The sequence below is a fragment of the Squalius cephalus genome (genome assembly GCF_949319135.1).
Source record: "Squalius cephalus genome assembly, chromosome: 14".
NCBI lineage: Eukaryota > Metazoa > Chordata > Actinopteri > Cypriniformes > Leuciscidae > Squalius > Squalius cephalus.
This window is the reverse complement of record NC_137135.1, coordinates 10,479,832-10,496,818: the sequence shown is the minus strand read 5'-3', so window position 1 is coordinate 10,496,818 and position 16,987 is coordinate 10,479,832. Positions and strand designations below refer to the sequence as shown.

At 36.9% G+C, this 16,987-nt stretch overlaps 1 protein-coding gene across 1 annotated transcript; it reads right to left on the bottom strand.

Moving 5' to 3' along the window:
- Positions 1–7,180: 7,180 nt before the first annotated feature.
- Positions 7,181–14,637, bottom strand: tbx22 (T-box transcription factor 22). Its single transcript, XM_079892434.1, has 8 exons — positions 14,372–14,637; positions 14,099–14,258; positions 12,681–12,782; positions 12,268–12,442; positions 11,987–12,154; positions 10,626–10,684; positions 9,007–9,092; positions 7,181–8,044 (listed from the first exon to the last, which is right to left on the bottom strand). Exons 1-8 carry the CDS (start codon positions 14,526–14,528, stop codon positions 7,536–7,538), a joined length of 1,416 nt encoding a protein of 471 aa, XP_079748560.1. The 5' UTR covers positions 14,529–14,637; the 3' UTR covers positions 7,181–7,535.
- Positions 14,638–16,987: the final 2,350 nt, after the last annotated feature.

Genomic DNA, 16,987 nt, shown 5'->3' with positions numbered 1-16,987 from the left:
GAATACAAAAAATTAGTGAAGAAGACCAAAAAAATCTTGACTTTCCTTTCACTCAGGCAGAAATTACAAAAGCCCTAAATTCACTTCAGCCTAATAAATCCCCAGGAGAGGACGGTTTTCCCCCCGATTTTTATAAAGAATTTAAAGATTTACTTATCCCACTGATTATGGATGTAATAAACCTTTCGTCTAAGACACATACGCTTCCCGAATCCTCTTCGACTACCATAATCACAGTTATATTAAAAAAAGGTAAAGACCCACTAAAATGTCCCTCTTACAGGTCCACATTGAACTCAGATTATAAATTGATTTCTAAAGTGTTAGCAAATAGGCTTAGTCTGATATTACCAAAAATAATTAACCCAGACCAGAGTGGCTTTATTCAAAAACGCCTATCTGCCAATAACTTAAGTAGATTCTTTAATATAATCCATTTAGCAAAATCAAGATCTGATCACACTGTTGCTGTGGCGTTAGACGCCGAGAAAGCCTTCGATAGGCTGGAATGGCCTTATTTATTTAAGGTATTAACTAAATTTGGTTTTGGACAAGTATTTATTAACTGGGTGAGAACCCTATATCATAAACCCAAAGCAAAGATTACTACTAATGGGCAAATTTCGTCATTGTTTTCCCTACATAGATCCAGTAGACAGGGATGTCCACTGTCCCCAAGTCTGTATGCCTTAGCCATTGAGCCTTTGGTGGAGGCAATCAGAAGGGACCCTGATATAAAGGGCTTTAAGGTTGGTCAGACAACCCATAAAATTAACTTATTATCTGATGATGTTCTCTTATATCTAACAGACCCCTCTCACTCTCTTACTCGACTACAGGATTTATTGGACACCTACTGTCTCAGGATATAAGGTAAACTATGATAAAAGTGAAATAATTCCATTAACAACATTCAACTACTCTGCGTGTCAAAGTGCATCTGCATTCAAATGGGCCCCAACTGGAATAAAATATCTTGGTATAGTTGTGGACAATAACTTAAAAAATCTTTATAGATTGAATTATAGTCCACTACTTAAAAAAAATGAGGAAGATCTACACAGATGGATTAGCCTCCCCATCACTTTGATCGGAAGGATTCATTGCATTAAAATGAACATTTTGCCGAGATTGCAGTACCTCTTTCAATCACTGCCTATTCCATTACCCCAAACCTTTTAAACTCTTTATACAAATGTAAGACAGTTCATTTGGAATAATAAGGTACCAAGAATATATTTGGAGAAATTGATGTGGGACTACAAGTCAGGGGGACTTCAACTACCCAATTTGAAAAAAATATTACTTTGCAGCCCAAATGCGATTTCTTTTGTCTCTGTTCGAGAATGACAACTCCATCCTGGGTTCATATTGCATTTTATTCATTGAAAGACAATTTTTTTTAGTGAGTTTGTTTACAAATACAACTACCGAATTTTGTTAAAAAGACTGATAACCCAATTTTGTTACATCTCATTAAACTTTGGTATGATGTACATAAGACCATTGGCAAGGAGATAGGACTGTCACCTAAATCACCTTTAAAGCAAAACGAACTGATCCCTATGACTGTAAACAACAAGATCCTGGAAGCCTGGCATCATAATGGAATTCATAAAAGGGAGGACTGTTATGAGAACGGACTTTTCATGACTTTTGAACAATTAAGAGGAAAATATAACTTGCCTAAAAATGCTTTCTTTTGTTACCTTCAACTGCGGTCATTTCTGAGAAGCACTTTGAACGACACTATGGCTTTACCCAGACTCAATGAAATGGAAAAAATTATGCATGATAGTGGACCATGTAAGCTTATTTCTAAAGTATACTCTTTGTTAATATCTGAATGTTCTAAACCGGTTCTGTATAGGTCTAAGGAAAGGTGGGAATCAGACTTAAATATCACAATTGAAGACCAACTTTGGTCAGAGTTGTGTAAAGACAGTTTATCTGCCACTATTAATGCACGGTACAGGATTGTTCACTATAATTTCCTTCATCAGCTGTATTTGACTCCAGAGAAAATTCACAAGTTTAAGCCTGATCTATCTGATTCGTGTTTCCAATGTGCTGCAGATGTGGGCTCTTTCCTACACTGCACTTGGTTGTGTGTGAAGGTGAGAGATTTCTGGATTGACTTTTGTGATGTCTTGGCTAAGATTACTCAAATTTCAATACCTGTTGACCCAGAATTTTGCTTGCTGGGGAACTTTATGAAAATTGATAAACCACTTCACAAATTTCTAATAAATTTTTTGGAAATAGCCCTGGCAGTGGCCAGAAAGTGTATTGCTGTCACATGGAAATCTGATTCCCTTCTATCTATAACTAAATGGTATTTAGAAATGAATAACTGTGTCCCTTTAGAAAAAAATAACATATATCCTTAGAAAGGGATACAACACCTTTATTAAAATTTGGCAGCCTAGATTATGTGGATAATGTGATATTGGAATGTGACTGACCTCGAAACATTGTACACCTACTTTAAAATAATGGAGCATCCTTTTGGGGAGGGGGGATGGGGGTATGTTTGTTTGTGTTTGTTCTTGTTCTTGTAAAATGAAAACTGAAAATAAAGTATTCCAAAAAAAAAGAAAGATTGAACTAATAAGAGAAAGAATTGGCACAGCAAAATCCCCAGTGTTAAATTAACACTCCTCGGTGTACATATAGGTCCAACTACAGGGTGTTACAAGTTAACACTGAAGCAGTGTTGAAGTTAATGAGATAATTAAGTGATTAATTAAGTGATAATTGGCCATTAGTGGTGACACCTAATGTTAATAAGAATCATTGAAGGAAAGAGAAACAACAAGAACAGAAAAAAGAGAAACACAAGAACTACTGACTTCGAGCCTTTACACATTATTGCACTTATTATTACCAGTTTGACTTTATTTCTGTCATACATCTAAAAAAGTTATTGAGATTCAACAGAAGTTTAGACGGTAATGTTTTATGGAATTTTTGTTTCAAGTCACCATTATGGTGGTCATAATGATGGTCATTAAAGGTGACTTTAAAAATATGATATGAATTGAATTGAATTGAAATATCTTTATTGTCCCCAAGGGGCAATTTGGTTCACAACAAGTAGCCAACACATTCGCACAAAAATAAAACCATGAGATAATAAGTAGATAAAAACATAAATACACATGTACCTATAGTTTGTTGAGAAACCCAACAGCTAATGGTACAAATGATCTCAAATATCTGTTGGACCTGGCACGTTTTCGGTAGGTATACCTCCTTCCTGATGGTAGGAGGCACAATTCAGAGTGTAATGGGTGAGTGATGTTAGCCAAAATGGCCATTGCCCTCTGTGTAGCTCTGGCCTCATACATATGCTCAATGCTGTTGAGATCAGTGCCAATTATTTTCCGACATAGCTTACATTTATTCCCAATCTGTTTTTGTTGATATATATATATATATATATATATATAATCTATATATTAATATATATTTGATATTAATCATATCATGTTTTTATCAGTTGAGAAACAAGCGATAGTTGTGTCAGTTGTGTCCTCAATGGAGATGGAGATGATTATACATGCTTTTATTTCCTCCCACCTTGATTATTGTAATTCTCTTTTTACTTGTCTTCGTAATTCATCCCTGAAACGATTACAAGTGGTTAAAAATGCTGCCGCCAAGCTTTTAACTAAATCATCAAAGAGATCAAACGTAACACCAATTTTAATTTCTTTACATTGGCTCCCAGTCAAATTAAAAATTTAAATTTAAATTCTTCTGGTTGTGTTTAGAGCATTGCATGGTCAGGCTCCTGTTTATATAAAAGAGTTGTTGCAACCTTATAACTGCAACAGGAATCTATTATAGAAGGCTGAGGAGATGCAGATGTTGATCCACTGAATGTCCCTCACCGGTTGCTTGGCACCGGTAGAGACTTGAAGACATCGGTCAACAACATCAAGCTGCGCTAGAGCTGGATCTGGCAGGTTCTAGAATCCCTAAAGTAGGAAAGAATTTAAAAAGTTTAATATTAGCATAAATGCCATTCATTTTATAGCAAAGTTGAATGGGAATGGTATGCGAGGTGTATTTTGTTCCAGAGGACCTGAATAACGCAGCATAACCATGAGCTATGAGGTATGAATACATTGATAAGGTGTATGCTTGATTTAAATAATAACTCTACACTTAAACTGATAGAGTGTGTCTGACTATTCCATAAAAGAAAAGGAAATACCGGTACCTCCTTTTAAGGATTTTGATAGGAAGTGCATACATTTTTTTATTTATGTGTATTTGAAGCTTGTTCTTTCACAAGAAATTCCCACTGAAGCATTCTCTTGGATATGTAATTGTCTCACCCTTTTCACCTGGTTTTGCATCCTTAAATGATGCCTGCTTTGTGTAAATTCCATGCAGATTCAAGAAATGTGCTCACATTTCTAACATCATTTTACAATGCAAAAAATCTTAATGGTTCATTGACATGACATTGTTCAGCATAGCATGTGTCTGTCTAAGCACATGCATTCGCCTATGTGTGTGTCAACTCGTGGTGTGTGAGAGGGGTAAAAACACACATATGGAAAGATCCTAGGCAGGTTGCAGTTAGTCACACTCCTGCGTCTCTAATTGAATTACCGTTGACAGCGCACCACAGGCCAGGCTGTGGACTCTAAACACTCAACGAACGAGGTGGGAGGGGGCATGTGCCCTGAAATCAATTACCTGCACAAGCGGACGGGGCAATCGAGACATGCTGAACACATCCTGCATGTCAGGTTTCAGACTGACAGCAACATCTGCAGACACCTGACTGCACTGACCTCACAGAGGCACTTCAAAGTGGAGCAGCCACAGAGCGCCTCTAAATCACCTGTTTGGCTCGGCCACCTGATCCTGAGGCCTAAAGTCTTCCAGGGACAGGGACGTGGATCGGATGGATCAAATGGATAAATGTCACATACAGGAAGTTTACAGGGCCACAGGCCAAAGATGTGCACGGGGGTGGTTAAAGTGGACAAAATCACTGCCCCTTTTCCCTCTTGGGCTCAGGCGTCCATCAGGAGAAAATAATTTGGTAACACTTTATTTTTTCGATAGTCCACTTTGGACATTCTACTACCTATAAGTAACTTTAGAGCAACATGTCAACTAACTGTCATTAGAGTATTAGTAGACTGTCTGCTTAATATCTGCTAACACTTTATTTTGTTGGTCCCCCAACAGACATTCTACTGACATTAAGTAACTTGGCAACTACAAGTCAACTTATTCTCCTAACCCGAACCCTAACACCCAACCCTAACCTAACAGTCTACTGACAGTCTACTACAGTCTAGTAATACTCTAATGAGAGTTAGTTGGCATGTAGTTAAAAAGTTACTTATAGTAGAATGTCTAAAGTGGACTATCGAAATAAAGTGTAACCAATCATTTCATTTACATATACTCATTTTGCAGATGCAATTTTGCAGATGTCAGACAGTACTCTCTACACTGTACAACACTACATTTGCCTGCACAGTACTGTTCAATCCAGGATAGACCTTAAAGACTCCCACAACATAATATTACAGTTCAATCAATGTAGTAGCACATCTACTCAATTACTGACAATATATTTAGACTGTATAGCCAGAGGAGAACATGCCCCCCTGGTTTAGCCTGGTTTCTACTGAGATTTGTTTTTCCCCCTCCATTATTCAACACCATATTTTTAATTCCTTGCCACAGTTGCCTTTGGCTTGAACACTATAGGGACAAAATCAAGTCAACTCTCTAAAGTCACCTTTATTTATATAGCGCTTAGTACAATACAGATTGTTTCAAAGCAGCTTTACAGTGATAAAGATACATAGTTACAAGGTGCTGCCATGCATTTGAATAAACATCATTTAAAATGCTTAGGGGTGGGCAAAATGAATTATACATTTATACATAAATGATAAAATAATAAAATCTCAGCTGCTTGATTCCTTATATTGTTGCAAACTATATTATTGCCCAGCTATATATTTAAAGTTGGATATAATATAGAATGATGCTATTCATATTCTATATTATAATTTCTTCTATAAATGAATCATTTTGGATTACTGTGTAATGTTACAAGTTTGGTTTCATTTTTCCCTGAGATTTCCTGTTCCTGTTGGATTTATTGATTAAAGACTGTTTTGTTGTATTTCATGCCTTGTGAAATTACTGCAACCACCGTTTGCTGAGAGTATAACACCGTTTCTAATATTTTTCACATAGTAGAAACAGATTTGGACATTACAGTAATTATAGTCGAGAGACATAAGTGAACAAGGTGCTCCACCCTAAAGATCTGAAGTCCAGCACACCTGATGACAAGGAGGGCTACAAAACAATGGCAATTTAATCTAGATTTAAACTGACAGTGTGTGTCTGCATCCTGAACAATGATAGAAAGACAGTTCAAGGGTTAGAGAGCTAAACAGAAAAAGGAACTAAGTTTATTTATTTTATTTTAGCATTTTTTTTATTATAAAAAAAAACTACCACCCACAGTTGATTTTGACATTAACTGGCCAGAATTTTGAGACGGCAATGAACATGAATTATGAAGCAAAACATTGCTCGTTTAAAGGGGTATCCCACCTCAGTAGCACCACAAATGTTTTGCAATACATCAACACAATAACTACATTGTATGATATATATATATATATATATATATATATATATATATATATATATTGTCTTATGTAAGTACATACAGTAGTAGTTAAACCTGATAAAAAGTGTCTAGATTCATAGACATTTGTACCTCTTTAAAGTTGTTAATACAAAAATGATTAATTTTTCAAATGCTGTTAATATTTTAGTGTCTACAAATGCGAATAAATGTATGTGTGCTCAAGAGATCATGCTGCATTGGCCCTCTCTAGGGCCCAGTTTATACCTGGTATTAAGATGCATTTTAGACGATCGGATCACACGTAGACGGCGGTAAATACATGTGTAAACGGGGTTTAAATGTTTGTGCACTTTTTACCACTTCCAGAGGTAGTCGAAAATGCATTCGACCGGATTGCTTTCATATTGTAAACGCTCATGTGGTCGACTGCGTTCGAACAACCACAAAAGACGGCCTACTCTCCACCTACTGACCTAACTGCGTAAACATTATGGGACGCACACAAGCCAGACGGGATTTAAACTTTGTCGGCTGAAAACCCAAGTTTAGTTTGAAGATAAATAACATACCAAGCACAATGTTCTCTCACAATTCCTGATTTTTAATGTACACACAACGTTCGGCTGGTCTTGCGGCCGTCAGAGCACAAACAAAAGCTGCTGCTCTCCGTATGTTTTCAATTGTCTCATTTATTCACCCACCCATAGACCCTCTCCTTGAAGAAATCAGGACAGAAGTGGTTGAAAGTGTACAAAAGAGACGGACTAAAACACCAGATGTAAATGGGCATGTGTCTCCCTCGTCTGCTTATGATCCGATCATCCAAAACGCATCTTAATACCAGGTGTAAATAGGGCCTAGAATATGTGTTTTGACAGGTTTGAAGTCAGGGACAGTAACAGTTTGAGGAAATCATGGGCATTTGGTAAACAGGGCTCTCACCGTGAGCCAGTTTTAGATGATGAGCAACAGTAGAGAATTGGCGCCTCATGGGGAAACTGTAGCTGTATGGTGACACAAAGGCTGATGCCATATTGTCATTTTCAGCTTGATAGTGTCCGGAGGTCCATCCAGCTGAAATGTTGGGGATAGATCGCACAGAAGTACTTGTGGTGGTTGAATCATTAAGCCAGTAACTCCTAAAGATATCTCCTTTCTTTTTATTAGTCATGAAGGGGAGGTCTAACATGGGTCGCAACCCAATGTAACTACTGAGTTTGCCCAGGCAAATGTTGCAGTAGGCCCTGTATGTTTGAAAACTGTTTGAAGGGAGTATCTTGCAGCATTGAGGGCTTGTGAATGTGATGGGATGGGCTGCTTGAGCAAAGGAGCTGGGCAGGAAGGATGTCATTGATGAGGTGATGTCGAAGCTCGCTGAAGATCCATAACATCTGCCTGCAGTGAACAAAATAAATTAAATAAATAAATAAATAAAAATTAGTTAGCTGTAGTGTCAGTATGAAATATCAGTTTACATTTCTAAATATTACTTTTGCCATTAATTGAAATAATCCAGTGAGACTTTTAATTGTAATAATCCACAGAGAGATCTGATATTACCATCATCGAGTCCATCTGGGATTAAATGAAGAAAAAGAAAAAAAACTGAGAAAGACTAAATCCAGATGAACTTCTCAGAGATGCCTGAAGAAGCCTACCAGCAAAGCTATCTGATAAACTATGTACAAAAGCTGTTTTAATCAAAAAGGGTGGTCACACTAAATATTGATGTGATTTAGTTAATAGAAGATAATTGCTCAATAAAATCTATTTCTGACATTATTTTTGAAAGCATGCTCACTTTACAGCATTTTTACCCAAATGTCTAAAACTTTTCACAGTACTATGGCTTTGCAGGAAAGTTTCTTCAAGCGTCTTGGAGATGTTGCCGCAGTTCTTCTAGATTTAGTCTGTCTCAGTTTTTTCTGTTTCTTCATGTAATTACAGACAGACTCGATGATGATGATTTCAGATAATACCAGCTGTTGTCAGACTCCTTCTGCATAAAAAAATCTCACTGGATTATTACAAATAATGGCAAAAGGAATGTTTGGTAATGTAAACTGATATTTCCTACTGACACACTACAGCAAAATATATAAATAACTGTCTTAAAACCATTTTATTTAGGTGAAGTGCCTAAGACTTTTACACAGTAGTGTGTGTGTATATATATATATATATATATATATATATATATATATATATATATATATATATATATGATGGCTCTTGACTGAACCACTTTAGGTAATGAACATTTTAGCTATCAAAACTTTTCACCATTACTAGGAGGAAAAAAAAAAACATTTAAACTGAAATAAAATAATTAAATATTCTGAATTATAAATGCTAACCTTGTAGCTCCATAGCAAAAGATTTGAAATCGAGGTTAAAGGGACTGTGCCATGAGTACGACTCCAGAATCCCACCCAGCACACCCCTAAAATGCATTGTAGAAGAGTGAGAGGGTGAGAATTCAGATATCTGAAAATCATAAAATACCGCTATTATAATGTCTTTATTTTAGATGATTCTGCTAATGTAATAACCTCAAGGTAATATATAGATTTGCAAATATACAGTGCACAGCATAAACGAGTACACCCTGACAATATTTCTCAGAAAAACATCCATCTCGCTTTTAAATTAATATTTTCTATGGGATTCTATACAATGATATATTTGTTCAAATCTGGATTACTGGTTTTAAATTAGATTAGTCAATACCAAAAATGGAACTATTCAAACAAAATAATTTAAGATCATCAAGCAAAAATTGGTACACCCCAATGAATGCGTTAGGAGAAAACATAAAATAAAATTGTTATTAACAGGAATTCACCAGCAGATGCATCTAATCAATCCTCACACAGGTGGCCACAGGATGATTGACCATTAAGAGTTTCTAAGAGAGAAAATCCACTCCCATATAATGCTGACAAAATGGCACCACATGTCACAAGACTTGAGAAATAAAATTATTTCTTTGCACAAAAAAGGCCAAGGTTATAAGAAAATTAGTAAAGCATTGCTAATAAGTTTGAATACTGTCGCAAAAGTGATCCAAAAATGAAAAAAGGATGGACTTGTGGGAAGCTCTCTGAGACATCCAGGCCATAAACGGAACACCTTGTCAAGAGCGTTTTGTGATGAGAGAAGTTGAAGAAAGTCGCCATGAAAGTTCAGCACAGTTGGGTTCCAAACTGTATGGTGTCGCAAGGGTAAGGAGTCCAATAAAAAAAATGCATGGTACCAGCAGTAAAGCATGGTGGTGGCAGTGTTCATGTGTGGGGTTGCATGAGTGCTGGAGGAGTCAGGGAGTTGAATTTCATAGATGGCATCATGAATTCAAAGATGTACTGTGAAATACTGAGTGAGAAGATGCTACCATCACTCTGTGCTCAAGGTCACCGGGCACTCTTTCAACACTATAATGACCCAACACATACATCTAAGGTCACTGGTTCATTTCTGAGGAAGAACAGGGTAAAAGTGATTCAGTGGCCAAGCATGTCACAAGACCTGAACCTAATAGAACACTTGTTGGAAATTCTGAAAAGACAAGTTGAATCCCTCCAGCATCCAGGATCTGAAAGAACTCATTCTTCAAGAATGAAGAAAGATAGATGTAGCTGTATATATAGTCAACTTTTTCATTCAATGTCTAGAAGAATTGGTGCTGTTCTTAAAAATCAAGAAGGCCATACAAAATATTAGATTTAATTGACTTTGTTGTAGGGTGTAATCATGTATGTACTTTTTTTTCTTATGCTAAAGATGTTAGGTGACCACACTGTTATGTTAATAAAATTTCATGTTTAATAAAACATGTTGACACATTTTATTTTTAGCAAATTGGTCACATATTCATTGAGAAATGGATAAAAATCTTGATTTTCAAAGGGGGTGTACTCATTTATGCTGTGCACTGTATGTGATATCAATAGTTTATACAAATAATAACATCCATTACCCATTTCGTTCCCTGAAGCCCTTGGCAAAAGGATTCCTGTCAATCTTCAGTTTTGTTATCTTAAAAGGTACCAGAAAAAAAAAAAAGGAAAAATACAATCAGTCACTTTGGCAACAAATGCATATATATATATATATATATATATATATATATATATATATATATATATATATACACAGACCATTAATTTTACAGTGCTTAAAGTAAACCCAATTGAAATCTGTCACTGAAATATAAATAATACAACAATCCTTTTAAGACAAGACCTTGATGAAAAGTTGTCTGTCCTGTGGTTTCTTGTTTTTAGAACAAAGAGTGTAAATAACTCCCAAATGCTTCTGTGTAATTTCAGGTCTACTGTCCAGATGATTTACAGATGCATCTGGGAAAAATTTGTTTTAATATAATGTGCTTCAATCTGAATGATTTTACATAGCATTACAGGTTCCAGAGGTTTTAGTATTTGTGGAATGCAAAGTTTAAAAGAATGCAAAGGAAAACATAGAACTTGTGTTTGTGTGTTTGTAGCAATTAATTATTGGTATCATTCTAATTATAATATGGGTGAGATTTTTGCTAAATGTGTTTAACCTAAATGCACCCACAAGGATAGTAAAATTATCAACTACATTCAACAGTCCCCACAAGTAAAACAGGTTAATAAACATACTGTTTTAATTCAAATATAAAACAGCTCAATAGTTTCTGATGAATTTACCGGTCAAAAGTTTGGAGTTTGCACCAGGGCTGCATTTATTTGATCAAAAATACAGTAGAAATAGTAATGCTGTGAAATATTATAACAATTTAAATGAACTGGTTTCTTTTGTAATATATTTTAAAATGTTATTCCTGTGATGGCAAAGCTGAATTTTCTGCAGCCATTACTTCAGTCTTCAGAAGTCACATGAGCTTTAAGAAAATAAAAAAGATCATTTCTTATTATTATCAATGTTGAAAACAGTTTTAACGGCTTTATTTCTTTATTTATTTCTTGAAATCATGATACACTACCATTCAAATGTTTGGGGTAAGTAAAATTTAAAAGAAAAAATAAAGAAATTAATACTTTTATTTAGCAAAGGCACATTAAATTGATAAATTTTTTCAAAAATTCAAAAATTAGACATTTATGAAATTAAGAAATATTATAAAAAGTTATATTTATAATAAATTCTGTTCTTTTAGACTTTTTATACATCAAAGAAACCTGAAAAAAAAACAAATAACTCAAATTTCAGTGTAATCCCAGACTTGACTTTCCTACATAAATGCAGAACCATATGAAGCTAAACATTTCACGTTCTGCTCTCAATTTATATTAATCCAAGATAAAACAGAGAACTGTTGAGATAAGTTACCTGTTGGTTTTGGTAGGCAGTGACAGTGGTGAACTGAGTCTCAGGGAAGGAGAAGGTGTACACACCCTCCGCTGGCAGTGATAGTAGAGTCTGGGACACGCATTCAAGAGGACTATGCAGAATAACGTGTATGCGTGGCTTGTACTTATGCATGGACTTCAGGATTATCTGAATTTCAAATGACATTGGACACATTTTGTATTTATATTTAAGCGTAATTGTCAATTGATTTATGTTGTAGTGTAGAGTTAGGCTAGTCATGTGAAAGTAAGGGAACTCACATGGCCTTTGTCATCCATCTCATTGTTGGTGAGTTTGACACGATCAAAGCTAATCCCCTGTCTCATCCAGTTCTCTCCTGAACAAGGTGAGTCCGGGTGGACATACAGATGAGGGGAAAGGCATGAATGATCTGTGTTTCCAGCCACCATCCACTGAGAGCTGTGGTACACATACCTAGCATAGAAGATAACAACAATATCTTCGTTTCATTTTAAGTATTATTCCTTCCAATCAATACATGATTTAATCATTTGAAGCAAGTGTATATAATTTAATAATTCAGGATACACCTTATCTATATCATCTGTATCAATCTTTTTCCCTTCACATCATTTTCATTTATGTTATTTTGACCGTCATGTTTAGTTTTTTTAATTAATTATTTCAGACTGCAGGACAGACCACAGTATACCTGTATCTCTTTGAGTCCACAGGCATAATGTCCATGGCAATGGAGTATTGCTGCAAGGGATCCAGATTGTGCACATTGACTCGGACAGAGGGGAACATTCTCCTGAGTAGATTTCAGATACACAATCAACACTGACATTATAAAATCATTACAGCTGTTTGGCTAGTTACAGATAAAAATATTGAATAGTCTAATACAGTTATAGTTAATAGGTCAAAATAAAGGCTATACAAACTACAAAACTTTTGCCAATTTTTGCATTCTGGATAAGTTAACTCTAGAAGCTGAAAGACAGACAGGCTGTAGATTTTTTTGGTAAGGAGTTGACAGACTTCACATAAAATCACGTGGTGTATGAAGGGCACATTTTTTTTAGCTTCAGAGTATGAGTTTATCCAGTCATTGGCGATCAAAAGACTAGTACAGAGCCCCTAAATGAACATGGTGAAGAAAAATGAAATGGTATAAAAAAAAGTTTGGAAATGCTTTTGCGTTCTCTCGCAAACGTTTAGCGTTAAACCGAGAAACATAGCATTCGCTTTGCATTGCATTCGCTCAATGTTTGCATTCCCCCGATACACTTTGTGTTCACTCGAAAAGAACACAAAAGTTTTGGCGAGAGAACGCAAAGTTTCTTGGGGAATGCAAACATTTTGAGAGAACGCCAAAGCAAAAACTTATTATTTTTCCTTCCATTCTTTTTCCACCATCATGTCCCCTTAGGAGCTCCATAGACTGGAATACACTACATGTCTTAAAATCTGAACAGATTTAAAAAAAAACTAGGCCTAATACACTTGCTGATTTTATAACTGGTTAGGTTTCAGAGAAAAACGGGGCATCATATACAAAACAGATGAGGATAACACACTACCAGACTGTCAAGTCATTTTAAACACAATAAATCCACACAGAAACACACACCTCTTTGCTTGGATATATTGTGTAACTTAATAGTGTGGTGTGTGAATCTCAGCCATGTAGGCTATGATGCCCAGTTTTTCTCTGTGACCACAAAGTCAGCAAGTCTACTATGCCTAGTGATTTAAAAACTGTTCAGATTTTAAAAGTTGTATAGTGTAGCCTATTCCAGCCCTATACTAATATTAAAGATAAACACACTTGATATCAACATAATAAGTAGACTATCTAATACCACTTAGCCCTACACACTCTCAAGATTTCAAAGTTGTATTTTTTACTTGCCTTTTTTTTAAAGGTGTGTGACCTTGTGTTTTACAGCACCAAAACATAACATTAAAAACCAAGGTGAAACCACAGGTTTGGTTCTAATTGGTCACAAGCTCATTTTGCTGTAATATAGCATAGCTGACTGTATATGCTGTAACATACTGATTTGCTGCCAGGTTAAATTGTCATTGATTTTAGAACTATAATAAGCCTATATTGCCATCTACCTCCCAACTTTTGTGATGATCATCTCTGTGCCGATCTCGTGAAATTTCTTCCACAGGTCAGATCCTTGAAGATCTACCCGAACTTCTCTCGCAGCTTCAGATTCGGTCCCTGCAGGTTTTCTTAACTTCAAGCTTTTTTTCTTCCTGTTGTTTCGCTGATCTTCACAATTAATAAAAACAAGATTACACAAATGGTAGCCTAATACAAATAAGTAAAACAACTGTCAAACAATGCTAAAATGTTTCCCCCTCCTTCACAAATGATCCACTAACCCTGTGGGTCGGTGAAAGTTCTTCTCGGTGTATCTCTGTCATATTCCAAGACATACTGCCATTTCTCATTCTTCATATTGTCCACCTTCATCTTCTTGCAACTTTTTCCTGAAGCATCCACAGAAATCGCGTGAGCGCGCGTGCTGATTCCCTGCATTCTGACAAGAGCTCAAATGACACGAGAGTTCAGCGTCAGTCTGTCAGCAGCATCGTCAGTCGTTATCGATGGATCACATCATTCTTTCCTCTCTCTTGGTCGCTGTCCTCTAAGCGCGTTCGTGTTCACATTTCACCTCTTTATTTCTCATCCTTTTAAGACTAATCAGTCCAACTCTTCATTTGCCTATGGGAAAGGAGATGCTCTTTTTCTCAAACTTACAGGCACCAATGGGATCTCAGAGGAGGACTTAAGTAACTCCCAGTCCCAGTACGATAAGCAACAGTTTTTGTTTTAAGAGATGTCATGCAAAGGATATAAAATGGCCCTCCTAAGAACAGTGTGCATTTACTTTTTAATTGTAACATATTAAGATATGTTTAGCATGTGCAGGATGATGATGCATAATGCAATATTTTTTCCTGCAGATGCACAAATGTGAATACCTGGCATGTTTAACAACCATAGCATTTTATGGATGGTCATGTCAGAGTATCACATTATGACAAGTGTTATTTACATTTATAGCTCACATTTTAAACAATTTATCATGCAAAGTGTTGAAAAGAAAAAAAAACAGAGGATAAAGAATAATTAAAAGTACCAAAAACATTTTTTTTTAAATAAGTAACTGAAGATAAAGACTAAAATACAGATTAAATATGCACAACTGGCTCAATGACAAATGAAAGGAGGACACAGTGAAATCTGAGCAGTTGCATAAGTTAAACGTTTATTAATTAACATAAATAAAATAATCTGTAAAAAAAAAACAAAAAAAAAAAACATGGTCATCTGAGTGTTAGTGTCAAAAACAAATAACAAAAAAAAAAAACTTAAACTGTCATGTGATGTGATATAGTGTATGGTGGTTTCAACACTGTTACTTTAAATCTGAGTGACATGAATCACCAGGGGCGTTTCGGGGCATGACGAGGGGAAATCAGTATATGTGAACTATACAGTATATGGCTGGATGTTAATAAACGTGACGTTCATAAAGAGAGAAACTGCATATTTACGGTCATTTTACAAAACTAAGACCAAACAAAACCAAAAATCAAACAAAAACAGCCGATAGAAAAAGTGCTCAGTTTCTCAGTACCTCGGTTCCCTGAAAATAATGGGAATGAGTATTGCTTCGCTAGACGCTATGGGAAAACTATTTTTCTCAAGCATATTGAAGCCTTTATTTTAAAACGCAGTGCAGCTGCACAGCCAGCACAGTGCAGAACTATAAGCGTGCTGATTGGCTGGGCTACGGGAACTGCACGAACCTATGGTGAGGCGGCGTCCCACCACCAGCGAGCTGAGCCCGCCAAAATGGGTGGAGCTACTGAAGATATAAGCGGCCTATTTCGCCAGAGACATCAGGTTAATTAGACTGAAGCGACAATACCTGGACGTGAAGCTTAATAGCATGGCCGTCTACGCAATACTCGTTCCTGTTATTCTCAGGGAACCAAGGTTACATGAGTAACCGAGTACGTTCACTTTCGAAAACGGTTCACTCGTATTGCGTCGCTAGACGCTATGGGAACCCAATTCAATCACGCCGTGCTATTTTAGCTGATGACTTCACTCTGAACCCCCGCCTGAAGCTGCAAGGCCTGAGGCTTAGAGTAGAACTTTAAGTCTGAAGTCCAACGGATGTCGGATGGACAGATGTCGGAGCTCACAGAAGGGATACCTAGTGGTTTGGGCTCCTTAGAGGCCAACACCCACTTAGATAGAAAGGACTCGTGCCTGTAGAGCTGGCACCTCCAAGTTGTAAAACCTCACAAATGTAGACGGCGAAGACCAGCTGGCCGCCGCACAAATGTCTTCAAATTGGTACACCACTGGACCATGCCCATGAAGAGGCCAAGCCCCCTGTGGAATGAGCCCTGATAGGGCAGAGTAGACTTAATTCTCTATTGTCTTCTAGAGAGTGAGGCATGCGGGGTCTGAGCCGGCGTGAGCTCACTCATCTCTGTGTGCTCGTGTGTCCTCTGACCCCACCGTTTCTTCCTCTGAGATTCCTGGGAGGCGGGAAAGGGGAGGGCGCGAGGGGCAGGGTCGCTCTCTAAAAAGAAAGCTAGCCGTGAGCACAGAGAGGAGAGCGGCATGTTCTCGCAATGAGAACAGCCGCCCTGTGTGAGTGCAGTTTCTGCATGGTTTTTGCCCAGGCAGGAAACACACTCACAGTGCTCTTCTGAGAGATGCAGAGGGGCTCTGCATGTGACACAGTCTTGCTGCTCTTTTAGAAAGAAATTTGCCTTTTAGGCGGGTTCGCTCGTTAAAGGATACTTCGCCGGATAGCCGCAGGAAAACGGCAAAACAGCAGATGACACCATAGGTTAGTGCAGTTCCCGCAGCCCAGCCAAACAGCACGCTTATAGCTCTGCACTGTGCTGGCTGTGCAGCTGCAATGCATTTTAAAATAAAGGCTTCAATATTCTCGAGAAAAGGAGTTTTCC